A 24,863-nucleotide genomic window follows, 5' to 3' on the forward strand; every position below is an offset into this window, starting at 1 on the left:
TCACCTTGCTGTCTGCAAGCTGGTCACTTTGGTACCATGTCTCAGACTCATTTTGGTACCAGCTGTTGCAGGCGAGAAAGACAAGCCCCCAAAAATAGGGTCTGATGAATGAGAACCAGCAGGTCAGCTGTCTGTAAGCAGCCAGGACACACAGGGCAGCTCTTCAGGTAAACCCTGTAAGGAGGCACCAGGCTCTGAAACCCTTCAAAATGAGCTGTCTGGGCAGGATTGAGGTGCTATAGGGACACCCCAATGGGTATTTTCTGGCTGCCCTTTCATCCTGCAGGAAGGCTGACCTGCACCAGCTGGGTGAGCGGGTTGGTATGGCCAGGAGCCTGAGCTCAGGGCTGGGTCCCTGCTGGCCCTGGGGGAGAAGAGTTCAGAGGTCGAGGGTTACCGGTTTCAGTTCAGTGGAGATAGCTGGAAAGATTCAGAAGAGGGGAAACATAGTGGGATCCAGTTTGGGGAGGATGAGTGGTGAGGTGACCGTACTTTTTCCAGGGGTGCGGGTGCTTCAGAAATGAGCCTCAGCAAAGAACTACAGGCCTCAGAGCACCCCATAGCACTTTATTCTCACAGCTCGCAGCCCACCCACACACATCCACAACCAGCCTTGGAGCAGGGAAGGAGAGTCGAAGGGATGTTTTTCCAAAAGTGGGAAAGCAATGAGGACAAAGCCAAACCCACAGTCCTGCCAGTCCCACAGCACCTTCCTCCCCCCTACCAGCTCTGCCCCTCAGGCTGTAGAGCCCTCTGTGGTGCTGGGTCCCTTCCTCAGGAGCCACGCTGCAGGAAGCACCTTCCCGTGCCAGTCCCATCCTTCTGGCAGGCCCAGACCAGCACTGGCCCCCCACAGGGCAGCAGTCCCAGCCACGGGCACCCCATTGTGGGGCCACAGCCCCCACAGGAGGACCACTGTGTTGAAGCAGCATCAGAGTCCCCCTCAGAGGATGTGGATGGCCTGCAGCATGTCTGCCAGCACGTACGAGCTGTCCCAGGGCCGCCCAGGCTGCCGTAGGGCCCCCTCCAGTGCCCGGGCACGTGCCCCCAGCTCTGTGGGGTCGCGTCGGCCCTCAGGGCTGGGCTGGCAGAACAGGATCTCATTGACCTCCCCTTCGATGCGGCGCATGTAGAGAAGAGGGAAGACGTCCCTGAGGGTGGCCAGGACAGACTCCTTCAGCTGGGCATCGCGGCACACCAAGTTGAGCATGAAGACTCCTGCAGCAGGGCAAGAGGGAAGGGAATTGAACCAGCCCAGATACACCACCCTGCTCCCTGCAGGAACACAGCTGGATCAGTGCCACCCTGGTGCAAATGTCTCCCTCATGGCAGCACGAGGAGTACCGGCACTTCCCTGGTGCCCCTGGCCCTGCTCCACATCCCTGCTGCTGCACAGGTTGTGGGAGGCCACAAGATCTGTTCTCAGGTATCTCCTACAACTTCTGCTTCCAGGAAACTCTGTTGGCCCCCCGGGATGTCTCAGCCTGCCTGACCCAGCAGCGTTGCAGGCCACCCACTCCATCCTGCTGTCACAATGACCACTGAAACACCCAGGAGAAGTGGATGCCATGCAGCAATCCTGGCTGTGGCCACTATTCTCCAGGATGAGAAACACAGCCCCAACTCCACACAGAACTGGTCAGCCTGGCCATGGGGACATGGCCAGATCTCCCCTCCTACCTTCTGGCTTGAGGATGTTTCTAACTTTCTGCAGGAAGGGCTTTTCCACAAAGGCTGGGGGCGGGCAGCTCATCCCCACTGTGAGGTCTTTGCTGTCCACATCAAACATGATGGCATGGTACTGGGCTGATGCTGCAGGAGGAAGCACAGACAGCTGTTATCCTATGGGACAGAGGTGAGCCACACACGTGGTGGGAAGGCAACAAATGGGATGGTTAAGACATCCCTTCTGCCATGTTATGGGTGTCTTCTCTGCTGGGGTTTCTCTTTACAAGCCCTTGGTGCTGTGGGAGGCAACAAATCTAAAGTCCTCTACACAGGTTGGCAAGGACAGGCTGTGAGCTGCAGAGACCTGGTGAGGCTGGAGATTGTGACACATGGCAGGAGATAGGCAGGAAGAGGAATCAGGTGGTGACAACAGCCCAGGACTCTGCTCCCAGCGTGTCACCCACTGGGCTCAATGAGCCACCCAGGATGCTCTGTGAGATGGTACCTTCAGCTGCCAGGTTGGCCACATAGTCCAGACCATCAGAGATGTGCACTTGCATCCGGTCACCCTGGGAGAAGTCGAACCAGTGCGTGGCCACTTCCAGCATGGAGGGGTCGATCTCCACCACGGCCACGTGGGCCTGAGAGAAGTAATCATGGACAAAGAGGGGCAGGCTGCCCCCGCCGAGCCCCACCACCAGCACTGCCAGCTCTCCTGCCAACCAAGAGTACCCAGTGAGCTACCAGGATGCCATAATCCCACTGCTTGTCCCACCCACCATCCCCAAACCACATTTGGAAGGGTGCACGGGGCACCTTGGCTGAAAGAGCCTTCCCCCAAGGGGCTGTGACATGGGGACACACGTGCACCTGCCCCCAGCACAGCCTCCCACTGCCAGCCTCGTCACCTGGGAGGGCGTCGGGGCCCCCCAGCAGGCAGAGCCCCGCAACCATGGCCTTGTGGTGCTCACAGCACAGATAGCTCTTGTCGATGGCTCCAGGTGGCTCAGTGGGGCTGGGTTTCTTCTTGTCCTTCCTCCGCTTCTTCTGGCCTGAATGACACAAGACTTCAGCCGGTAAGGCAAGGTAGGAGATGGAGTTGCTTTCTGTGGACTAGTCACCCCCAGCCCTGTCCTGCCCATGGTGTAAAAACACTCGCAGAGCTGCTCTGGGACAAGACAGGCAGGTCCCAGCGGGACTTCTACCTTCCTCCTGTATTGCTCTCACTTTCTGTCACCCCAAAAAATCAACCCCTGCCTTTTCCCAGCTGCCCCACATACCTTGGAGAGGTGTGGGAGCCAGGAGCTGAGCCTCTGACTGCACCACGTTCCTGTTGCGGAGGAAGACAAGGCGGCGGAAGTAACAGCTGCCATCTCCCTTCACGTCCTCCACGACGTACTCCCCGCTCAGGGGGCTGGTGTCACAGTGCTGCACCGTCCGCACCCCAATGTCCCCTCCCACAGACAGGAAGGGCACCTGCAGGGAGGGCAGGGGCTGCTATGAAGGAGGAAAGGCTACAGGAACAGAGCGTGACATTCTCACTGTCCTGACTATGGCTACAGAGCCAGGACACAGCAGACACAACAAAGGAGCTGTGGGATGCCACAGGAGAGCTGGGGATCTGCACTAGCTTTACTCCCAATGCAGGGAATACAGGGAGCAAACACATCAAGATTTTTTGCAAGAGCTCAAGTGTGTAGAGTTGGAGCAGGAAGGAGACAGATGGAACAGAAGTTAAAGCAAGGATAAAGAAGGGGCTGGATACTCTCAAGGTTCCAGGATCTCTGCTTTTCTTGGGATGCTGGGTTTTGGAGGGCAAGGACTTCATACTGAATCCTGCCACACAAGCACCTCAAATCCTGCCTCCAAGCAAAGGCAGACAGCTGGAGGGAAAACTGAGAGAAGCTGCACCTGAGACCCATCCCCTCCCCACCAGGGCATCCAGCTCACACCTTGCAGCTTGGTCTCCCTTGGAGAAGAGGGTTTCCCTGCTGGCAGAGAGCCAGCCTGGCCCCAGTTTTGGGAAGCCTGGCCAGGGTGCTGGGCAGTGGGGGCTCACCTGCTGCCGGGCAGGGAGGCCTGGCGGGGCCAGCTCCATCACCTTCCCCGACAGCTCCGCCTGGATGCTGGCCATGCCCTCGTAGTGCTGCTCCCTGTGCAGGGCCACTGTGAGCAGGCGCCTGAAGCCCGCGCTGGCCGCCAGCTGCCTCCGCCCTTCCTCCGTCCCAAAGAGCCACTCGGTTTCTCTGCCCTGTGGGACTGCAGAAGGGGCTGCCATCAGCCTGGGCTGCTCCTGGCCCTCGAGTCTCCAAGGGAGGAGCCACAGGGAATGACGAGACATCTCAGGGATGTTTGACTAGAGCTGTGCACTGCAACCACCAAGAGAGCCAGGATCTCCCCTGTTTTGGGCAGGCTCATGCAGGAAGCTGGAAAAACCACATCTCATTAGAATGGGGTGTCCAAGAGGCTCCTGACTTGTCTCCAGCCCCTAAGCCCCAGCTTTGCAGGCATGCTGGGAGGGAACAGTGCTGCTGGCAGAGGCCGATACATTTCTGTGAGGTGCAAGCACAAACCCAAGTGCAGCCCAAGCAGTCTGGCCCTGCAAGCCAGGACACCCACCCAGAGCAGCGATGCCTTTCCAGCTGCAATGTGCTAAGTTGGCTGTCACCAGCATCAAGGCAGGAATTGCCACCTTGGAGGTGGGGCAGGCAGTGTCCCTCTGCGGGGAGATGCAGCCAACAAGCTCTGGGCCAGATCTCTGTTTGCATCGCCAGGCAAACACATACCCCCCCACAAAGCCAGGACTAAAACATCAACCAAACCCTGCACAGGTGGGTTATTTCCCTCTCCAGCCCCAAATACAACAGACCCTGAAGGGCTGGCTCTTTTGCAGCTCCTGGCCAGGGCACAACCTCACTGCAGCCCAGACAGGCTGTACTCACTGATGAAGATGGCAAAGTGATTGTCTCGGGAAGGTTTCACCAAGGGGCTGTCGACCACATGCAGCGTGTAGCGAGGCTTCCCGCTCTCTTTGTCACACAGATCCAAGGAAACCTGTTCCCTGCAGGGGGTTTTGCTTATCTGGCTGCAGAGCAGGGCATAATTCTGCCTGTCCTTCACTGCTGCCACCAGCTGCTCCACACTCTCCATCCGCATCGGCTTGTCCTGCTCCTCAGGACAGATCTCCAGGATCTGTGGTGCCGAGCCAGGGATCTTCCTGAACTTTGTCATGACATACACAAAGACCGGTAGGACAAACTGCTGCTTGTCTCCACTGCTGGCCACCTGATGGACACGCACGACCCAGCCTTCCTGGGAGAAGTATTCCACAGCTTTCTTCAGCACGTGGGCTTGAGCCAAGGAGACGCAGAGGTAGCGCCCTCCTACCTGCAGGACCCGGCTGATCTCAGCAAACATCTGGTCCACCTTGGCTATAGCAGCCTCCTCTTCATCAGTGAGGAGGGCATCCAGTGTGCCTTTGTCCAGGACCACTTGGAAATGGGCATCAGGGAAGTCCATCTGGAGCATGTCCATCAGCAGGTAGCTCATCTTTGGCCTTGTGCTCCCACTGCGCTCCTGCATCTGGCGGATCACGGCATCGCTGATGTCGATGTTGATGATGTCGTCGCACATTCCCACATCGTACATCTGCTCACTCAGCTCCGAGTTCCCACAGCCCACCACGAGGACCTGGGGAGTGGCACAAGAGCAGTGTGATGGTGAGAACACCCTGGAAACACCCCCCAAAGCATTTTATGAGTAAATACCAGACATGTCTAGGAGCCCTCTGTGAAAACTATACCCACAGGGCCTGCAAACCCAGTCTCTGGGGCCCAAGACAACATCTCCATAGAGGTAAGTCCCATGGACACAGAAGTGATGTATCTGCTGCATGTCTTTTGGGGATGAACTGGGTGTTTTAACCCTCAGAGGTCCCCAACTTGTAGGTCCCTCCTGTCCTCTTGCTATGGCACACTGCTATGACTCACATTGTGTCTGCACGGTGGCAGCTTATAGTGGGACACAGCAGCACAGAACTCACACACAGAATCACACTGAATCAATTTGGTTGGAAAAGATCTCTGAGATCATTGAGTCAAACTTATGACCAAACACCTTGTGAACCACACCATGGCACCAAGTGCCACATCCAGTCTTTCCTTAAACACTTCCAGGGACGGTGCCTCCACCACCTCTCCAGGCAGTCCATTCCAATGTCTAAGCACCCTTACTGTGAAAAAATTCTTTCTACTGTGCAACCTAAACTTCCCCTAACGCAGCTTAAGACTGTGTTCTCTCATCCTGCCGCTGGTCGCCTGGGAGATGAGGCCGACCCCCACCTGGCTACAACCTCCGTTCAGGTAGCTGTAGACAGCGATAAGGTCACCCGAGAGCTCGACGCGCAGGAGGAGCCCAGAGGCAACGCGTCCCAGGCACACAGCGCTAGCTACCAGCCGGGGCTCACCTTGTCGCGCGGTCGCACATACTTGTGCAGGACGGGGCAGAGCTCCGGGAAGGCCCCGTACCACTCGAAGGGGCGCTGCCCGCGCTGGCGGAAGAAGCGATCCCAGTAGCGGGCGGAGCCGAACTCGCCGGGGCTGCGGGGCAGCAGCTCCATGGCCGGCCGGGCCGGTCCCGCCCCACGTGTCCCCCGCGCTGACCGCTTCCGGCTGCGCGGCGCGCGCGGGGCGACGCACCCGCCTCCATTGGCTGCCGCTCCCCATTGGCTGTCTCTGCCCCGGCCGCTCCCCATTGGCTGTCTCTGCCCCGGCCGCTCCCCATTGGCTGTCTCTCCCCCGGCCGCTCCCCATTGGCCGGCGGCTCCGAGCACCCCCGTTCGGTCGCGGTGCCCCGGAGCACCCGACACTCGGCTCTAGGACTTCTGGCAGGAAGGGCGGCAGGGACTGCCCGGGCCGGAGCCGCCCCTGAGGCACAAACGCGCAGCTTCAACAGCCCAGACCAGCTGGGCTCTGCGGCACTACCGAAGCAACAAAAAGAGCGGTGAACGAGGTAGCGGTGGGTTCAAAAAGGAGCAGCTTTAATGACATCCCGCAGCACAGGGAAGCTCTGCCGGGGCTGCGTGTGACATGGACAATACCTGCGTTGGCAGGGGGGTTGGACTAGGTGATCTCCAGAGGTCCTTTCCAACCCCAGTAATTCGGTGGTTGTGTGAACAAGGCGTGCGCACAGCTCGGGCGCTAGCTGGGGCCGGGGTGGGGCTCTGTCGAGTCGCTCTGAAGAAAGAAGGTGGAGAGCTCGCTCAGCGCCCTGTACCGGTGTGAGATGGAGTTCTTCACTGCCTTAGGCAGTTCAGCGTAGCTGCAGGGGAGAGAAACCACAAGTCTCAGTAGCAGAGACACTACAGCACATCCCCCGAGCACCAAGAGCTCCGGCTCTGCCCTCCCTGCTTGGCTCACTGGGGCACCTGCAGTGACACAGTGGCACAGCTAACAGCCCCCATCCTAATCCAGGTGCTCCCTGTAACACACCTCATTCAGATCCAGGAGGATGTTTCTCCCTGATGCCCTTCCTCATAAGCAAGTTCCTCTTGACACCCTTGACCAAGGTTTGCCTTACATAAAGAGCTGTAGGTAAAATACCACTTACGTCTGGTTGTAGCCATCCGGCTGAAAGCAGGGATCCCAGCCAAAATCCCGAGGGCCTCTGGGCTCCACTATCAGCCCCTGCCATGAGAAAGCAAAAAAGACCCTTAAGCTGTGGTTTCACAGCACTTCCCTTGCACTCACATTTCAAGCATGGACTGAGGACACCGAGACATGCAGCCATAGCTCACACTGCAGCCACCACAGGCTCTGCATGGTGCTGTCCCCCTTCCCAGCTCCTCCCCAGGATGTGACCAAAATTAGCAGCTCCAAATTCACACTGCCCTATGTTGACAGTGCTTTGACCTCTCCAAATAACAGAGCTAACAACAGTACTTGAATACAGTCCTGTCAGAGGGAGATGGGGGCTGAAGAGACCGAGGTAACATGCAGAGTTCAGTAAGTACCACTGCGCAAAGGGCTGCACCCTCAGCACCCACCTCCCACCAGCTGCGCTCTTCCTAAGCCTGTTCCCAACACAGAGAAGCTCCAAGGGCATCCAGCGACCCAGAGGCCACCAAAATTGTCCTCAGCAGAGCCAGTGCTGCTATGAAATTCACATTGCAGCCCTCCTCCCTCAGCACGTTGCCTTCCCCAGGCACACACCACCTACATGGGTCTGGCCTTTGAAGAGCCTCACTGGCTCCTCCGGGTTCCCGCTACTGAAGGCGAAGGTGCAGAGTGCATAGGCAGACTTGTCTTCAAAGCCAGCCAGCAGCTTGTACAGGCCTGAGGGACACAGAAAGGATCCTGGAGTTATTGCTGCTCCCTGGGAATGCAACACACCCACCTCGGCACGGATGGATGGAGAGAGCACTCCACATTGCATTCCCAACCACCACAGGAGGTGACAAAGCTCAGGCACCAGGATGTTCTTGGCAGATTCCCTGCTGTGACTGAAGCCAGAGCCTCAGATCTCATCTCACAGCGGGAGCTGCAGAGCCCTGGGAGAGGAAACAACCGAGCATGTAGCACCAGGGAGGACTAAAGCCCAGAGTGATTAATGTGATTAATGCTCATGTTAATGAGATCGGCACAGGATTTGCAGTCACACTCTGAACTGCGGGATCAAGGCAGTCACTGCACATCAGGGGAGGGGAGCATTAGTGGAGAGCGGCTAACACTGAAGCCATAGGGAACAGGAGGTCTTCCAGGTCCCACTGAGGACAAACAAGATGCTCCCATGAGCCCTGCCAGCAGCCTGTAGAGGCAGGAGCCTGGGAATCCAGGGATGAAGCTGCTGAGTGAAACAACATCCTGGGAAGGAGGGCAACAGAACAGGCTCAAGGAACCTGTTGGTTCCCCCAGCACGGGCAGGGAGCCACTTCAGGGGCAAAGGAGTGCATTACACACAGAGCAGTAACACGAGGGCAGTACCTTCTGGCTTGAGTTTCTCCAGGAACCATTTTCTGAAAAGGAAGGAGAGAGGGAAGATTAATTTTTGCTATTATCTCTCAGAAATACAGGCATCTTTGAGACAATGTTGCCTATATTTTCATAGGTCTTTGAATCCCTCTTCAGTGTGTGGTCAGATGACCTTGTTCTGAACTATGTACAAGAAAGGACAGACTTAGTTAGCTCTTAAGCTGAAGGGGACACAGTGGGGTATTTAACTTACTGCAGTCCTGGGGCCCATATAAATAACACAGTTCTCACTCCTGAACACTGACTTGCCAAAATACATCTCTCAACACAAATTGTTCGCTTTTTACACTGAGTTGTGGTGCTGACTTGGTCACAGCCCCATGCCTGCCAGAGTTCAAGAACTGTTTGGACAACACTCTCAGGCACTCTCAGGACTCTTGGGGCTGTCCTGGGCAGGGCTAGGATTTGAACTTGATGATCCTTGTGGCTGCTTCCAGCTCAGGATATTCCATGATTCTATTCTGTAATATAAAGCTTTTATGTCTGCTTAGTGCAGCAGAGATAGTTTGGAAGAATTAATCACACTTGAAGTTAATTCCAGGAGCTGAGGCAATATTTTACTAGAGGAGTTCCACTGTAATGTAATAACTTAGTTATCTTCTGGATTAAAGATGTCCCCATGAGAACCTATGGGGCACTCATCCCAGAGTCCTGCTGAAAGCCTTTTATTACACAGAGCGTGCTGTGTGGACAGGTTCCCAAGCTGCCAGAACAGGCACCATAGATTGGGAGCCAGACCCAACAATCCAGGTCTGTCTCTTCTATCCTGCTCCGTGACTTACGTCAGGACTCAAGGAGTTCAGTCCAGCCGCTGGGGTGCAGGATGAAGATCAGGGCCACAGACCAGCAATCACCTCCCTGACCCTACTGCTCCTGGAGTGTGGTGCCCACCCTGCCTGCCTGTGCTCCTAACTCTGGCACACGAAAGGGGAAACAACTTCCCTCCTACTTACATGTAGGGTCCTGGCAGGCCCCCCAGGGCATTGAAGCACAAGCAGGTGTCCTCTACTATAACAGGTCCCTGAACCTACAGTGAAAGCCCAAGAGAAGGAAAACATTTGACCTAAAGGAAGGTACTGCCTCCAAACCCATCCCCTTGCTCTATCCTGTCCTCACATTTCCACTTGACCTCAAGTGCAATCTTCACCTCAAAGGCAACCCACACCAGACAGACACAATCAAACCCAAGCTCTCCCCAGGCAGGCCAGAGAGGCTGAACAACAGTAGGGAAGGTTTCATATGGAGGAAAACGAGCAGCGCTGAACACTCCCTGCCCTCCTGGAGGACAGGACCAGCAGGACAAGGAGAGGGAAAGCCTGTGTCCCAGGGGCACGCCTGCATTTTTCTCAAAAAAGAACTTGGTACTTTTAGGACACCCATCCCAGAGACAGCTCTGGAATGTTCAGTAGACAGAAAATTCTTTGTCGTGCAGCCACCGGGGCTGAACTGAAGGATCTTCCACGACTTCCTATTGCTGGAGGGACACAGCAGCAGGACTACCAAAGCTCGGTGTCATCAGCGAGAATTCACCATCATCCGGCATAAACCAGAACAGCCGGATGATGGAAATGCAGCGAGGCCAGGTCAGGCTGGATGTGTCCCTGGCTTTCCTCGGGGTCGGTCTGGATGCCTCAGTCTCCCTGTCTGGGTCCCTCCACACCCATCCCGCCGGGAAAAGGGAGAGAGTGAATGACCTGCCGGGCGGCTTCACGGCACTTCTGCACGGAGATCTCATCTGGATCCCCCTGGTACTCGGGCACTGCGGACAGAGGGATCGGTGCTGAGCAGACAGGCCGGGACGGGAGGAGCCGCCGCATCCCCCCGGGCCCCGCCAATAACTTACGGTCAATTTTCTTCGCCACCAGCGTGTAGGGAGAGGAGTCCCCGAGGATCTGCGTGACCTGCGCAGGGAGAAGGGAGTGAAAAGTGAGGGAGAAGCAAGCAAGGGAGGGAGGGAGGGAGGCAAACGCGCTTGCCAGGTCCCGGTCCCGCCGCCCTCACCTCCTCCAGCTTCTTGGCATTGCCTGTCACGAACACGACGGTCCGCCGGGCCGGCGCCGCCATGCTGTCCGCGCTCGCGGCGCCTGCCCGCCCAGTCGCCAATCAGGGCCCTCGGCGACACCGCGCCCCCCACCGCTCGATCAATGGGGAGCGCGCCCGCCCCGCAGCGTCCAGCCAATGGGGAGGGCGTCCGCCTGCGCCAGAGAGGCGGGAACTGCCAGCCCTCGCCGGACGGTCTCGCGAGAGGCGCGTGGAGGGCGGGGCGGGGCGGGGCGGGGCGGGTCGCCTCGGTAACCGGCGCTCCTCATGGCCGTGGCCCTTGTTTACAGCCCCGGCCTTTGGGTCCCGCTCTGTTTTCCCTGAAGTAGAAGCAGACGTAGTTGGGGAATCGGGCAGGGGATTATGCTCCAAGCTCTACTGCTGTTCACCCCCCGACCTCTGGGGCATCTCTGCGCTGTCATCAGGTTTCCTGTGTCGGAGCGATCAAATTCCATCGTTGTTGGTTTGCTGCTCGTGCTGCCTCTCACAGCCAGAGCTGTCCCTTGGGAAGGTCTGCGCTCAGGATAACCGCAGCACTGAATGACTCAAGCCCCAAACTGATCAACACCTAATTCTAGCACCTCAGGGCACCGCACTGATGGCTGTGGTTGTGGCAGCTTTCCCTGCCCTGAATCTTGGGTAAATGCAGGACCAGCTGGCGGCTGTAGCAAAAACTCCAGACCTCGAGTCAAGAGTTCTGTCCGTGGGGCCGGTGTGGAGCCCTAGAGGAACAGGTCAGTGCAGTCCAGGGCTGGTGGGGAGCAGGGCCCTCTGAAGGAGCAGCAGCAGGGTCCCAGGAGCTCTCCCACCTGGTACCTAGGCCCCTCCTTACTGCCAGACCCTGCCAAAGCTCCTGCTTTGCAAGGGGACTCCTCAGGAGGGACTTCTTTCCCTCTGGCCTGCCCAGCTGACGGAGCCAGGAGGCCTCTACCCACCTGTGCCGCATCTCTGCATCCCCCCTTCCCTCAGGCATGGGGACCCCGGGGTCACACCATGGGGTCACACCATGGGGTCACACCAGCAATCCCAGGAGGAGGAATGATCCACTATAGCCAGAAGATGCCATTCCATGTACAAAAGCAATCGTGTGGAAAACAGCAGCTGATGGTCTGTCCTCTGCACAATGCAGGAATGGGTAAAACAGACCCAAAGCTTGGGTGAAGGAGTTGTTTTTGTTGTAGAATCTCCTTCATAACATCTCCTAAGTGAAAACCAATCCCCAAGCATGCAGACACTGCTGGAAACAACACTCATTTCTGCTGACTGCAGTTCTCCCTGCCACCAGTCCAGGGTGGGACAGCACAGGCTGCAATATGAAACCACAGTATCAAAGGAATATATGGAGGAGTGCTCTCTACCATCCCAAGACCAGACACTCCTAATGGTCTTTCCAGCCTTGGGGGGAGAAAAAAAAAGTCTATAAAAGTTGCTTAGTAAATTCTTTTACTGCAAAGTTTCTGACCAGGACTGTTGGTTTGCTGCTGGTGCTGCCTCTCACAGCCAGAGCAGTTCCTTGGGAAGTCTGTGCTCAGGACACTGAATGACTCGAACCTAAAACTGACAAACACCCAATTCTGGCAACTCAGTGCACTGATGGCTGTGGTTGTGGAAGCTTTCCTTGCCCTGCATCCTGGGTACAACCATTTCCACCCCAACCTCATGGGAATGCTGCAAAATCCCTCCATCAAAGTTGAGGAATTCCAGCTTTCCCAGGGTAAGAGCTTGCTGCCTATGCTCAGCTGCCTGGGGTGGGCTTGGCCCAGACTTTGTCCTGCCAGCACCCACTTGCCAAAGCCAGGCTTTGCCTCCAGCAAGCAACTTAAAAACTGCTTCTCTTGCTCAGACCTGGTGCTGGCAGGGATCTGAAGTCCTCACATACTCCTGTGGCACCAAGCTCCTGCTGTGGGTGGCAGCAGCAGCAGCGGCAAGACTGGGCTGGGAGAGAAAGGCAGAGGCACTGGCAGGGCTCTCCAGCACGAGGAGTGAATTAACTCACTTTCCAATTGGCAGGACACAGTACCAAACAGCTCAGCGAGACCTGCAGTCCCCCTGAGACAGACACAGTCCCTCTTCATCCACCTTCTTGATCCCTTGCAGGTAGAGAGTAGCCAAAGGCACAGGCAGGATGACTTTTGTCCCTTCCACTGAGTGTATGATGTTAAAAACAGCCTATACTTGAAGAGGAAAGATCCAGCTTGGCTTTCTGATTCCCACCCGGAGAGATCAGGTCTCCAGAGGGGAAAAGCCCTATTTATATTCCAGCTGGGCAAGGGAGCTTGTAATCACATTCAGCCCTCCAGCCTGCTGTGCTCACTCCTAATCCCCTTCTCTGCATGGGGCAGCACTCAGGTGGAAACAAGGTCCTGGGGACAGGGTCAGAAGAGGAAGCTGGGACATGGCACTGGAAATTCTCTGGGGCACCATTTCCCCTCTCCAGTATTGTTTTGAACATGTGCTTAGCAGGATAACGCTTCTCTCATCAGAAAAGACCAAAAAGAGAACCAGAAGAGCTTGACTCAGCTAAAGCACCAGGCTCAGGGCTGGAAAGAAGAAGGGTCCCAAAAATAAAAGGCTGACAGAAATGCCACCAGCACTTGAGAGCAAGGCTGGAAACAGCCAAAACACCGCAGTCCCACTGATGGACAGAGGAGCTCAGTTCCCGTTCATCCCAGCACAGGGGTCCCTACAGTTCCCTGAGCACCCCAGCAACCGTGTCTGGGAATAATCCCCACCCCACTGCATCACAACGTAGCAAAATTGGCTGGCATTCAGGACCACAATCACCACATCATGGTGAAGGGCTCTAAATATGAAGTGGGCTTGTTCACTGTGGACGGGTCTCAGGAGAATTGTTCTCCTGCTGTGTCTTTATATAATCATCCTACTTACTGGGTTTTATACACACTTCTTACTTTTGGTTAAGAAAACACAGAAACGGGGACTCCCAGCCTTGGAGAACCCTGAATGTCCTGAAAACTTTATGAAGACGTGCAGAAACTCCACATGTACAGTCAAAAATAGGTTTACTGGAATGTCTTTAGTCACAGCTGTAAGCAGCAATACTGAAAACACTGAGCTTGTGCATTCCCATGGCAGGACCAGAAAGTCTTCTGGATTGTAAAAACCTAATTTAATTTTTCTCTTTTCTCTTTTTTTTTTTTTTGAACAAGAGAAAAACAACACCCTTGCAGTTGTCCTCAAAATAATCAGTTCCCTATAATATATTGGTATGTTTTCCTTCAGACATTTATCCCCTCCTTTTCTCTGATTCAAGGACAGAGTCCCCCCTGCTTTCCACAGCAGGCAGTAGAGAGCTGCTCAGACCATATTATTATTAATATTACAACTCAACCATATATACATATAGACTGTAGGGGCAAGTAGCCAGCTCCAAACCAGAGACCCAGAATTCCACAAAACAGGCAGTTCGGGATCTGAATCTTGTGTTATTAAAAAATATGTCTGACAGCAGGAACAGGTACTCAACTGGAAAAGGGCTGTTTGGTAGTTCTTAAAACGCTCTGTTAGAACTGGCTGCTTGCCACCACCTCCTGCTCCCAGGAGAAAAAACAACTTCAAAGCTATATACAGATATATCACTTAAATTACACAGCAGTTTGGTTATCCCAGAGGCAGCTCCACCGAAGCCTCCAGCTGCCCCATCAGGAATGGTATTTCAGGACTATGGGGACTGGAAAACACAAAGAAAGAAGCTCTCACCACACACCCATCCCTGCCAGGGAGTCCCCCCCATTTCTGTAGTGACAAACACCCTGCAGCTGCAAGCGTGTTCCCAGCCTCAAGCTAAAGCAATCTGCTGTCTGCACACGTGCTAGACAACATATCCTGCTACCTTAATCTCCTTCCAGCTCCCCAAAACTAAACCAGATGAGATTTTCCATCAATCTCTCTCTCTAAACTCTGCTGCCAGCTCTGCCTCTCCCACTGCAGGCTGTGTGGTAGAAGGACAACAGGCTACAAGGGCTTTGCTGAATGAACAAGAACAGTTACAGAACTGCCCCTGGACACTTCAGTGGGAGGAAAGCCCTCCAGACCCAGTGACACAGAAGAGCTGCCCTACCATGCTGGGCTGCCTGGATCCCTGGAGCATGTCATTCTGCAGGCAGAGGGATCAATTATTTCTGCCTGGAAGAAACATGCTCTGGTCATTATGAGCTGTTTGGTAGGAAAAGCAGTGACATCTCTGCTCTGGGGAGCTCCAGGAAATGCAGAGGGCATGGGAAGGGACCAATTGCAAAGCCACAACAGCTACTTGATGGAAATGAAGCAGCCCATCAACTTTGGGGAAGAGTATTTGTAGACAGCAGGCTCATTGCAACGTGGCTGATACATGTAGAAATGCTTTTGGAAGACATTGCTCTAGCCTGAAACTTTTGCATTTACTCCCACCAGCCTTGGGATCAGTCAGTGCCAACCCTGGGTCAATACAGGGTTGGCAGGGCACTGCTGGCTTTCTTTGGTCACAGTCCACAGGACTTGGTTTGAGCCTGCTCCTGTGCATGCACCTTTAAGCCTTGCAGAAAAGGAGCACAGAATGCTCTACAGGCACCCCTTATGATGACTTAAGGCAGAGTGGAGCCCATGGAGTGGCTCAGGTGCTCTCCCCCAGGGAGAACAGCACCACGGTGTCACTCACAGCATGGAGTGCCATAAATACGTCCATGCCAGACATGGCTGGGGTGATGTGGAGCTACTCACCGATGATCACAAGCAGGAGAATGACCACCACCATCGCTATGATCGCCTTCATCTGCAAGAGGAGCACACAGGCACGTTACACAGGCTGCCAGGGGTAATTGCTTTGACCTGAAAGGAGGCCTTTGCCTCCCAGCATCTTTTCAGCTAGGAAGTGGAGCTTCTCCATCTCCTCCCAGGGCAGGTGGGTAACCACCCTTCCACAAACGCAGCTCTGCCTGTTCCCCTTCTTGCTCACCTTACAGTCTCGCCACCACATCTGTCTTCGGAGATGCTTGGCTCTTTTGCTAAAAGCTGCTGCATTGTCTGATAAACTGTCTATTAATGGAAAGAAAAGAGTCAATTCAGTGGTGCACACACTGTCAGAGCACCCACTCACTTGTTCTAACTCCACTGAGTTTTATCCAATGAAAGACCCAACCACAGCATGATTCATCAAAGCCACAGCAGAGTCAATGTGACACCTTTTACCAGAGCACACAGACAAGTCCCACTGTGGTCCCTTTGTACTGGCTGCCCTCTGAAGACAGGAACTTGCTCTGCAAGCCAGTGGACAGTGCCAGAAGACAGACCCATCTACCTTTGCTTGAAGAAACAGCTAGATCCCAGAAAAGACACCTCCAAACTAATGCCTCTGCACAGAGCAGCAGGTAAAGGTGGAGAGAGAGTCAGTAGAAAGTCATATCTGCAGCCCAAGGCTGAGCAACACTACTCCCAGGAAGGACAGAAATGTAAGCCCTGTCTGTCATTAGGTGCCTTCTGAACTGAACCAGGTTAACCTGGCCCAGCAGCCAGGAAGAGCTGAGGGGACTGGGCCAGCAGAGCTGTGTTTCACATCACACCTGATTTATCCTGCAGATCATCCAGCCGCTCGCCTCTTTCGATCACCTTGGTGATGTTCTCCTGCATAACATCGATGACTTCATCCACCTGGTTCTGGACACTGGGGCAGAGCAAAGGCAGCATGAGAGGCAGAATTGAGCACCAGAGCTGCCCAGCCTGGTGGGATCTGAGAGCTCATCCACAAAAATGAAAGGGCACAACAGTGGAAAGAGGTTGATGGGGATGCAGAGAAAGCCGGAGGCATGGCATTGCATGGGTGGATCTCCAGCAATGCCAGCAAGAGCACAGGAACTCAAGGGGCTCAGAGAGACCACTGGGAAGTCAGCAGAAGTGGGACACGCTCTCTAACACCTTTAACACACAAATGCAGTATGAAAAAGCACTAATTGCTGTTGGTGGGCACCTCTGCTACAGAAGAGCTCACAAAGGGGGAAAAAAGAACTATAAAACCCATACCTTATCTTTCTGCATTTCAGAGAATCCCACACCACACCTTTGCTCAGTAACTTGGGGTGAAATTAAATCAGTTCCCTCCTCCAGGAACTGAGTTGCTAAATTAAACCCACTCTGCCAGGGGCATAAAGAGGATAGCAAAGAAAGGACTGAGTTGAACTAAAACAAGATATAATTCATCTTCTCGTAGGTTACGCAACTCTGTGGGTAGTCTTCAGTGAACAGTAGCCTAAATCACACCCGTAGGGTTATTAAAAATGCATTTATTCACTCCAGAAAAAAACCTACACTGGCAAGAGAGAAAAATTTTCCTGGTGGAAAAGTACTGCTCCATTCTGGTTTGTATTTTGGAGCTAATACATGTTTATTTTCCTGGAGATAGAAGTAAGAATTTTCTTGAGGCCCAGGGGATAGCAATACATTGTTTGAGACATACTGTTCCCAGAAAGTCAATGGCAACAGCAGGATCTTGGAGGCAACAAAACAGAAATAGCTCCAAAGAGAAACAGTGTATCCTCCCCCACGGCCCATGAAACTGGGGCCAAGACAGACTCAAGGCCAGTCAATGGGGCACTGCAGAACCAGAAATAGGGCTCTGTCCCAACCACCATGCCTCTAATTAATTAATTAATTAGAGACATAGGTTCACACTGATCTATTTTTCCTGTCAGCTACATGCCTCTTACCCAGCAGAAACCTGTCCTGATGAGGAGCAGCTGCAACCAGCAATAGTGGTCACATCACTTGCTCACATTTACTTACTGTTCCAAATACAGGTGAGAATAGTCATTAAAAAGGCATTTTGCTCCCCAGAAAGCTCTAGGAAGAGTTCCACATCTCTAAATATGAAGGGGTTTCTCGTCTTAGCCTTTCAGGTCAAGCTCTGTAGCACCACGGCACTGTGTCTTCCAGAGCTGGAAGAGCCAGGCAACTCCTCTGAAACCAGCTTCTGAGTCAACAGCTGTGATCTGGCACATGCTGGACTCCAGCAGCACATGTAAAAATTTGCTTTATTTAGGACATCATAAGAAAGGAACCTGCCTTCTCTGCTGCATCGCAGAGTCTGTGGGAGCAGCATCTCTCTGAACCCACCTACACCATGTGGTGGCAGCTCCCGCCTTCCACGCTGATGGAAGCCATCTGCCAGGATGAATGTGGAGGGGAAGGGCACAGACAATCCCCAAAGACCTCTCAGAAGGAACCTGTCCCATGCCCAGGAGCTGTTCTGATCCACTGTTTGTTTTACAAAGTATGAGGCGAGTGGTAGAGCTGCTGCTGTTGGGAAAGCTCAGAAGGTGTCACTGAGGATGCAGACAGATGCTGCCCAGGAAAGTGTCCACCCCACGCAGGACACACAGCCCCATGGCCCATCCCTGGGGCAGTGGGTGAGAAGCAGGCATGTTCTGCAAGGGGGTTTCCTTACATCGGCACAGCAAGTCCCAGCTTGGAGATGCCAGCAGTGCAGCTACAGCTTGGGGCAAGAGGAAAAGCACAAACATCTGCTACCCCAGATGAGCCAAGCTGGCCAAACCTCTGAGCCCATAAACATCAGCTTTACACGCAGAAGTCTAAATTTGCAGTATGTAAATGTTTCTAAAATAATTTTCTGTGTTGAAAATAGAGAGATTTCCTCCCACAACAGATTTGTAATCAAGTTATCCTGGTACAACTAACAAGTGGGAGCGTGCAAGGTTACAGTGCATCTAGGAACTTGCAGAGCAATGCAACACTACCTGTATCCCTGCCAGTGCAGGTCAGAGCCTTGAGGGGTGCTGCTCCAGTCCTGGGACACCCAAAGTGTTGGAGGCAAAATGGGCTGGTAACTCCAAGCTGCTGTGGTGGATAACAGCATTTGGGGGAGACCTATGGAGCACAGACCCTTACTGCCCAAGCTGCTTCTCAGCCTCCTGTCTCTTCTCACTTGAGCTGCTGACAAAATGCTGAGGGCCCTTGCTACCTGCCCAAACCCTGGGCAAGCTGTCAGCTGTCCCCAAGAGAACAAAACATTTCACAGATGGAGAACGGAGGCACAAAGAAACCAAGGCTTATAAACTCCCACAGATGTTGAGGTGTTGACTCCCATGGAACACAGATGCATTTGGGTAACACAATCAGTACCATTTGGCATCTGATGTAAAAGAGAACCCTGGGAAAAAAACCCAACAAAACAACAAACCAAAAAACAGGAAGGAAGAGGCCAAGCCAGGGAAATTCAGACCTCCACAGAGCGTCTTAACCAGACCTTAAGCCAGCCCTTGCTTTCTGCTCTCTCCCACTCTTCATTGCTGCACTGGTGCCTCTCCAGGAGGGGGCTGAAAAATGCCCAGCCTATGTATTAGCCCACCAGCTTCAGAACAAATTCAAAAATTGCCATTAGTTTGGCATGCTTGAAGTAGGAAACTCAATTCACATCAAGAAGAAAATATTTTCTTGTTTTATTTGGCAAGAGGGAATGAGTCCTCTAATATGAAGTGTATTTCCTGTTGTGGAGCTACGGGCTTTTGACACATACACTTCATGAGCTTTACTCCTGCCAGATTTCCAAGAGAAATAAAGCGGAATAAATACCTGCCAGGAAAGGGAGCAAGGCAAAAGCATGAAATATGTCTCCTATGACCTTCTTTCTTCCTAATTACTGCAAGTCTGATGCTTTTAACAAGAACAGCAAGTGTACACCATCAAAGCAATGAGATCCAATGGCACTCAGCTTGCTTTAGACTTCTCTTTTCTTGTGCTTTGCTGTTCCAGAGTGGGAGGAATAAGCCTTTCCATTTTGGCCACACTGGGTTAGGTACTGAAAACCTGCTTGGGCTGGTCAGGGTGCTACATTCTCCCGACACTGTAAACAGGCATGCACACACCATGGGATGAGCTGCCCAACGCTACTGCTTGTCTCCAAAGCCAGGTGTTTATAGCCAGCATGACACACTCCAGTTTTCCACCCCAGTGATGTGAATAGTGTGTATTATGGTGCAAATTACACCCAAACACCCCTCGTTGTGGCAGTCACCCAGGGAAGAGGGAACAGGAAGGAGAGCCAAGGCAGATGGAGGGTACAGAGGCAGGAGGCCAGCGCTGCACAGCACTCCCCAAGGCACAGCTCTCTGCAGAGAGCCCTGCTGTTCTCAACAACAGGGTAACAGCGCTGAACCATGCTGCAAATCCCTGGATTTAAGTTGCTGCTTAGTCACAGCTGTGAGGAAAACAGCAGTCTATGCCTCCCTGAAGCCTTTCAGTCATTGAAAGGATTATATCCAACAATCATGCCTGTCAACATGGTCTTGGTATCACCCTCATATGGAAGCCTGGACTCTGGTTGGGGTTCACTGCACAACCAGCCACCTGCAATGAGCCCTGGGAAGCTGCAGTCAGCTCTTGCCTCAAACGTTCAAACCATTCCCCAGACCTTCCCCCTGCTCAGGGCCTGCAGCCAGACAGAGCCACCAGGGCCAAGTCCCAGGGGCTGGGAATGCTGACCACCCTAAGCAGCACAATGGGGGATTCACAGCGACCAAGAGGCTCCCAGGGAACCCCAGTACTGTGCTGAGCCTCAGCAGCAGCATGAACATGAAGCCAATGGCACAGTTCCCTGAAAGCACGAACATCAGCACTAAAGTGAGTCAAGCAGCACAGAAAAGGGGCTGATTTTAGCAGAATTTTTGAAAAGATGGTCTGTGATGAGCAGCTCTTTTTCCAAATAAAAGAAATCCAGGTGGAAGGTGAACATCCCACCTTCCCTTGAAAAGGCTCTCGTGCACACATTCAGCACTTCTTCCAAAGCCTCGAAGCAAAGGCAGAGAAAGGAGATCTCTTACCTTTGTACCTTTGGGGAAAAGGATAAAAGCCCTTTAAGAGCTGCCTTTCAGCTCCAGCCCACCCTGGGAATGGGAGGTCTCAAAGGGAGCCAAAGGGACCCCATGTAGCCTCTCAACTACCAGAGGAGAGTCTACCCCAACCAAGCAGCTTCCAGACACATCAGGACAAAGCACAGCTTGAAGGGGACTGACACTTCCTCCTGTCACTGTTGCTGACTGTAACTCACCTCTTTCCCCAACAAGGTTTGCAGTGTTCCCCACGGCTAAGCTGGCCTTGAGGGTCTCTGCTGCCAAACTCCACCCTGACCCAATCCATCCCCCTTTCCTGCCAAGGACAACTAGGAAAACTTTCCAATCTTGCCCCTCACATTTAACATGTTCCACAGCCTTGCTCCCATAATCCCATCATTTTTTCCTCTACCCAATCCTCCAGCCAGTTTCCTTTTACACCTGTCTTCACACCTCGTTCCTCCAGCCCCTACTGCCATGGCCTCTCTAGCTTTGCCCAGCTATGCCTTGGCTCTCCAAATGCTCAAATTCCGCCTTAAAATGTCTTTTTCTTACAGTTTTTCAGCAGCAACCCAACCCTTTCTTTGTTGATACAGAGAAAACTGACTCACTGTGAGAGCAGGCATTGATCCCTCCAGCACAAGGGCTGAACTGATCAGAAACTTCGTAATGATCTCCATGACAAGGAGTGATGACTGCATGGTGTAAGTGCTTATTAAACAATCAACACTGATGAGAGCAGAAAATAAATTCTGTTTTGTAATAGATGCTCTAGATACTACATAGATGTAGCCACTTGGTACCCTAAGGGACATATTCCATGCCACATCTACTATACCCAGGCAATCTCTGGCAATGGGCAAGCCTCATGTGTGTGGGGCATTAGTCACATCACACCTATGGACCCACCAGCTCCTGGCTAAATGCTTGTTTCACTTTTCTTCCTTTTCAAAGATGCAGTGTCATCCTCTACCTAAGCCACTGGTACCTTCTGCCAGGCCAAGACAGAGGGAAGAGAAGAGCTCCTGTTTTCTCCCACCAACAGGGAACACAGAAGACACTGTAGATGCTGTCCAGCAGAGGAAGATGAAGGGACAGACACTACCCTGTCTCCACCTTTTCATGGAGGTGAGACCCCACTCATAAACCCAATTCTCAGCTTTCTCATTCACTCCAGATCAGCCTGGCCATGCCCTAGAAGGAAGGCTCTATCCACACTGGCTTATTCCAAGGAGCAGTTCATCTCTACCAACAGCATCCTCACACTCTGGAGGGAACAGAGATGCCCTGAAAACTCAGGGTGAAATCACCTGCCCTCTGCCTCTTGTGCAACTCAAGTGCCCTTCACTCCTCGAGATAATGTGGCAAGCACAGCCTAATGCTGATGGTGGCAATGAGTCATCCCAGACCTGTGCTGGCTTCTTCCTGGCATGGAAAAAAATCCCTAACCAAGAGCCACACTCAGGCTGCAAACAAGACCCAGTCTGGATAATGCCCAGGCATCAGTCCTCACACAGATCTCTGTCCTGGCTCCACAGAGATCAGGAAAGGAAACCAGGCAACACAGACCAGGGGTCTGTGAGTATCCCCACACTTTTGATTAAGTACCACCACCACATCCCTCACAGGAAAGGACAGGCAAAACTGGAGCCCTGAACAAGCATCATCCAGGAAATGACTCGATGGGAGAAGGATCCAGGGTGTTCACTCCTTCCTTCTTGCGCTACTCCTCCTCCAGCTGTAATGGTTTCCTGTTTTCCAGCTGCTTTGACCCCACTGAGTCACTGCTCATCTTCAGGTCACCTATATCAAGTTTTTATCTGGAGGAAGCCAGAGGACCAGCTGCTGCCCAAAATCCATGGTCCTGGTGTGTTCCTGACAACTTACTTTCTTGAAACTTTAAGGAGCATGTTACAGGATGAGGTTAAAAAGCCTCAAAACAATAAAAAATGGTGCTAGGAAAGGTTAAAATCCAGGGTTAATGCTCTAGAGGAAGAGCCTCACAAAAGCACGGAATAGGTCACCACCAGAACACAGCAAGGGCTTCAGAAACTCCAATAAGCTATGGTGATGTAATCCTATCCCTTTGCCTCTGTCAAGACACAATTTCTTGATAGGCTGCATCAAAGCTGAGATTTCCTTTAGCTGGGGACACGTGGGGTAGGACATGTCAGTCAGAAGAACACAGGCACAAGGAATGTTCATATGATGAGCTACACAGAAATACTCTGATAAGACAGCAGCAGGAGCTCACAGTGCCAGAATAAATTATTATCTCTGTGAGACTAACAAACAACAACTTACTCCCTGATCTTGTCATTCCTGGGTCCAAATCTGGGTCCAGAAGGCCCCCTCCTGCAGGCAGAAAAGAGCAATCAGGACAGAAGGTACAATGAAATCATGTTTTTAAACCAGACCCAAGAGATACACAGGAGAGAACCAACGCCTTGTGCATGGAGGATTGTTTTCATACCTCCCATCAGTCCCTCCCATGTCTTAGGATATGTGGGACATCTCACTCTTACAAAAGGTCACACCTGTTAATTCACACTCAAGGCCAAGGCTCTGGAAAATCATCCCAAAGGGAATCAAAGGTTTTCATTCTCAAGTCCCCGGTCTCAGAGCTGCAGGCGGGTATGACACCGCATTCCAACTCACAAGAAAAAGTCTTCCTCTTCATCCGAGTCTTCCTCCAACAGGTTCCTCTGCAAACACAGAAAAACCATCACATCAATAAGCAACCACCATTTCACGCACACATTGCCAGCTCTTAGGATGCAGTCAGCATCCTCTGACTGCAGGAAGGCCCTCTCTGCTCAAGGGACAATCCCAGCCCTGCACCCAAAACCATCAGCATCACCCACAGCCACCTTGGGCTGTCCCATCCACCCTGGAAATCAGATCCACTCTGGATTTGGAGGACGTGGTTTCTCCACCATGTGATAGCAGCAGGTGTAAGAGGGATGACCACCTGGGCGGGAGGGCAGAGTGGTCTGGCAGCTCCTCTGTTTCATCCCAAAGGGCTCCCTGGGGCTCCCCTTTGCTGATCCACTACACTCCATGAGATGATCCAAAAACTGATTTTTAAAAGCAACCCCACTGAAGCCTGAATGTTTCAGATGAAAACATTTCTGCTTAGGGTCAAAAACAATCAAGAGGGGGACGTGGCACACTAAAGGTTTGGGACTCAGCAGATGGTCCTTGGGGTACCAACAGTTGCTGCTTTCCTGTGTGTAGATCTGGGCTCCCACCTGCAAGCCTGATGCTCTGATGTTGAAGCTCACCTACATTTCCATCCTGTCACATTTGCTCAATCAACTCAAGCAAACCTGCCAGATCATGCAATAGTTCCAGCCACTGCTTCCCTCAAAAGAGGGGCAAACTGCCTTGGCAGTACGGGCTCCTCATCTCGCTGACAGCTGTCGTGAGCTGCAGCAGCATTTCTGAGCACACCCTGACCCCAGCAGGTTAAATCCACTTTGTCCAAATCAGGCAACTGCTGTGACCTGTATTCAACACCTAAAGTGTGGGGGGACCGTGGTGACAGGAGAAAAAATCAGCTGTAAAGCACAGGGTGACTTCATTCAAGTCCTTCAGCCAACGTGGGCAGGAGAGCCAGGACGTGTCCCTGCCAGGCTCTGCGGGAGTGCAGGAGACTGAGGCACACCGGGATCTCATGGCCATGGATGCAGACTAAGGGAGCCGCAACAGGTTCCCAAAACAGCCGTAACGAGGCTGGTTTGACACACACGGGTCAGGGCTGGCGCTCGGACAGCCCCTCACTGACTGAATGTCGCTGTCACAGCGCTCCGGGCTCCTGGGCCCCGTGGCTGAAGGCTGCGGCAGCACAAGGAGACCCGGCCAAGGGACCCCTATGGTGGGCATCGACCCGGCCACCCTACGGTCTGCCCGCTGCGCCCCGGAGGAGAGGCACTCACCCGCTCGCTCTTCACCGAGCCCGTCACCTCGTCGTCGTTCAGGTGTCGCTTGAATTTGGGAGGCATGGCCGGTCCGTGCCGCGGGGCTCCGTGCCCGGGGGGAGGAGCCTAGAGGGGAGAGCAGGAAGCGTCCGGCAGGCCCAGGACAGGACCCCGCAGCCCCCGCGCTCACCGGGCAGGGCCGGGCCGGCGGGAAATGGCCGGTACCGCGGAGAGTCCGCCGTCACAGCGACCGCTCGGCGCTCCGCCCGCCGCACCGAGCGCCGAGCTACCGATGGTGGGGCAGGCAGAGGGCGGAGACACGAACGGGGCGGGGCCGGCGGGGCGGGGGCGGGGCCGGCGGGTTCGGCTCC

General features: G+C 53.5%; 3 protein-coding genes and 1 long non-coding RNA gene across 7 annotated transcripts; 1 reads left to right on the forward strand and 3 right to left on the reverse strand.

Annotated features, from left to right (window-relative positions):
* Window positions 1-546: 546 nt before the first annotated feature.
* EEF1AKNMT (eEF1A lysine and N-terminal methyltransferase) lies at window positions 547-6,855 on the reverse strand. 3 transcript variants are annotated; one of them, XM_039555919.1, is made up of 8 exons: window positions 6,767-6,855; window positions 4,611-5,358; window positions 3,728-3,927; window positions 2,949-3,144; window positions 2,577-2,720; window positions 2,174-2,383; window positions 1,681-1,812; window positions 547-1,218 (listed from the first exon to the last, which is right to left on the reverse strand). In XM_039555919.1, the coding sequence occupies exons 2-8, from the start codon at window positions 5,314-5,316 to the stop codon at window positions 944-946; spliced, it is 1,863 nt and encodes a 620-aa protein (XP_039411853.1). In that variant the 5' UTR covers window positions 5,317-5,358; window positions 6,767-6,855; the 3' UTR covers window positions 547-943. The 3 variants fall into 3 exon arrangements, with proteins under 3 accessions (XP_039411853.1, XP_039411852.1, XP_039411854.1); XM_039555918.1 differs by lacking the exon at window positions 6,767-6,855 and adding an exon at window positions 6,134-6,337; XM_039555920.1 differs by lacking the exons at window positions 547-1,218; window positions 1,681-1,812; window positions 6,767-6,855 and adding exons at window positions 1,908-2,041; window positions 6,134-6,338.
* ITPA (inosine triphosphatase) lies at window positions 6,685-10,833 on the reverse strand. Of its 2 annotated transcripts, XM_039555921.1 has the most exons (8): window positions 10,698-10,833; window positions 10,540-10,597; window positions 10,391-10,455; window positions 9,650-9,723; window positions 8,649-8,680; window positions 7,885-8,000; window positions 7,276-7,352; window positions 6,685-6,987 (listed from the first exon to the last, which is right to left on the reverse strand). In XM_039555921.1, exons 1-8 carry the CDS (start codon window positions 10,758-10,760, stop codon window positions 6,867-6,869), a joined length of 606 nt encoding a protein of 201 aa, XP_039411855.1. In that variant the 5' UTR covers window positions 10,761-10,833; the 3' UTR covers window positions 6,685-6,866. The 2 variants fall into 2 exon arrangements, with proteins under 2 accessions (XP_039411855.1, XP_039411856.1); XM_039555922.1 differs by lacking the exon at window positions 9,650-9,723 and having other exon boundaries at window positions 10,698-10,808.
* Window positions 10,834-13,685: 2,852 nt separating this feature from the next.
* Window positions 13,686-24,783, reverse strand: VAMP4 (vesicle associated membrane protein 4). The gene is made up of 7 exons (XM_039555923.1): window positions 24,511-24,783; window positions 23,231-23,277; window positions 22,877-22,927; window positions 16,295-16,395; window positions 15,691-15,770; window positions 15,456-15,507; window positions 13,686-14,427 (listed from the first exon to the last, which is right to left on the reverse strand). The coding sequence occupies exons 1-7, from the start codon at window positions 24,574-24,576 to the stop codon at window positions 14,399-14,401; spliced, it is 426 nt and encodes a 141-aa protein (XP_039411857.1). The 5' UTR covers window positions 24,577-24,783; the 3' UTR covers window positions 13,686-14,398.
* On the forward strand, window positions 20,473-22,927 carry LOC104695450. Its single transcript, XR_002047694.3, has 2 exons — window positions 20,473-21,276; window positions 21,527-22,927. It is a non-coding gene; the product is annotated as an uncharacterized LOC104695450 (long non-coding RNA).
* Window positions 24,784-24,863: the final 80 nt, after the last annotated feature.

Source organism: Corvus cornix, chromosome 8 (assembly GCF_000738735.6).
Source record: "Corvus cornix cornix isolate S_Up_H32 chromosome 8, ASM73873v5, whole genome shotgun sequence".
NCBI lineage: Eukaryota > Metazoa > Chordata > Aves > Passeriformes > Corvidae > Corvus > Corvus cornix.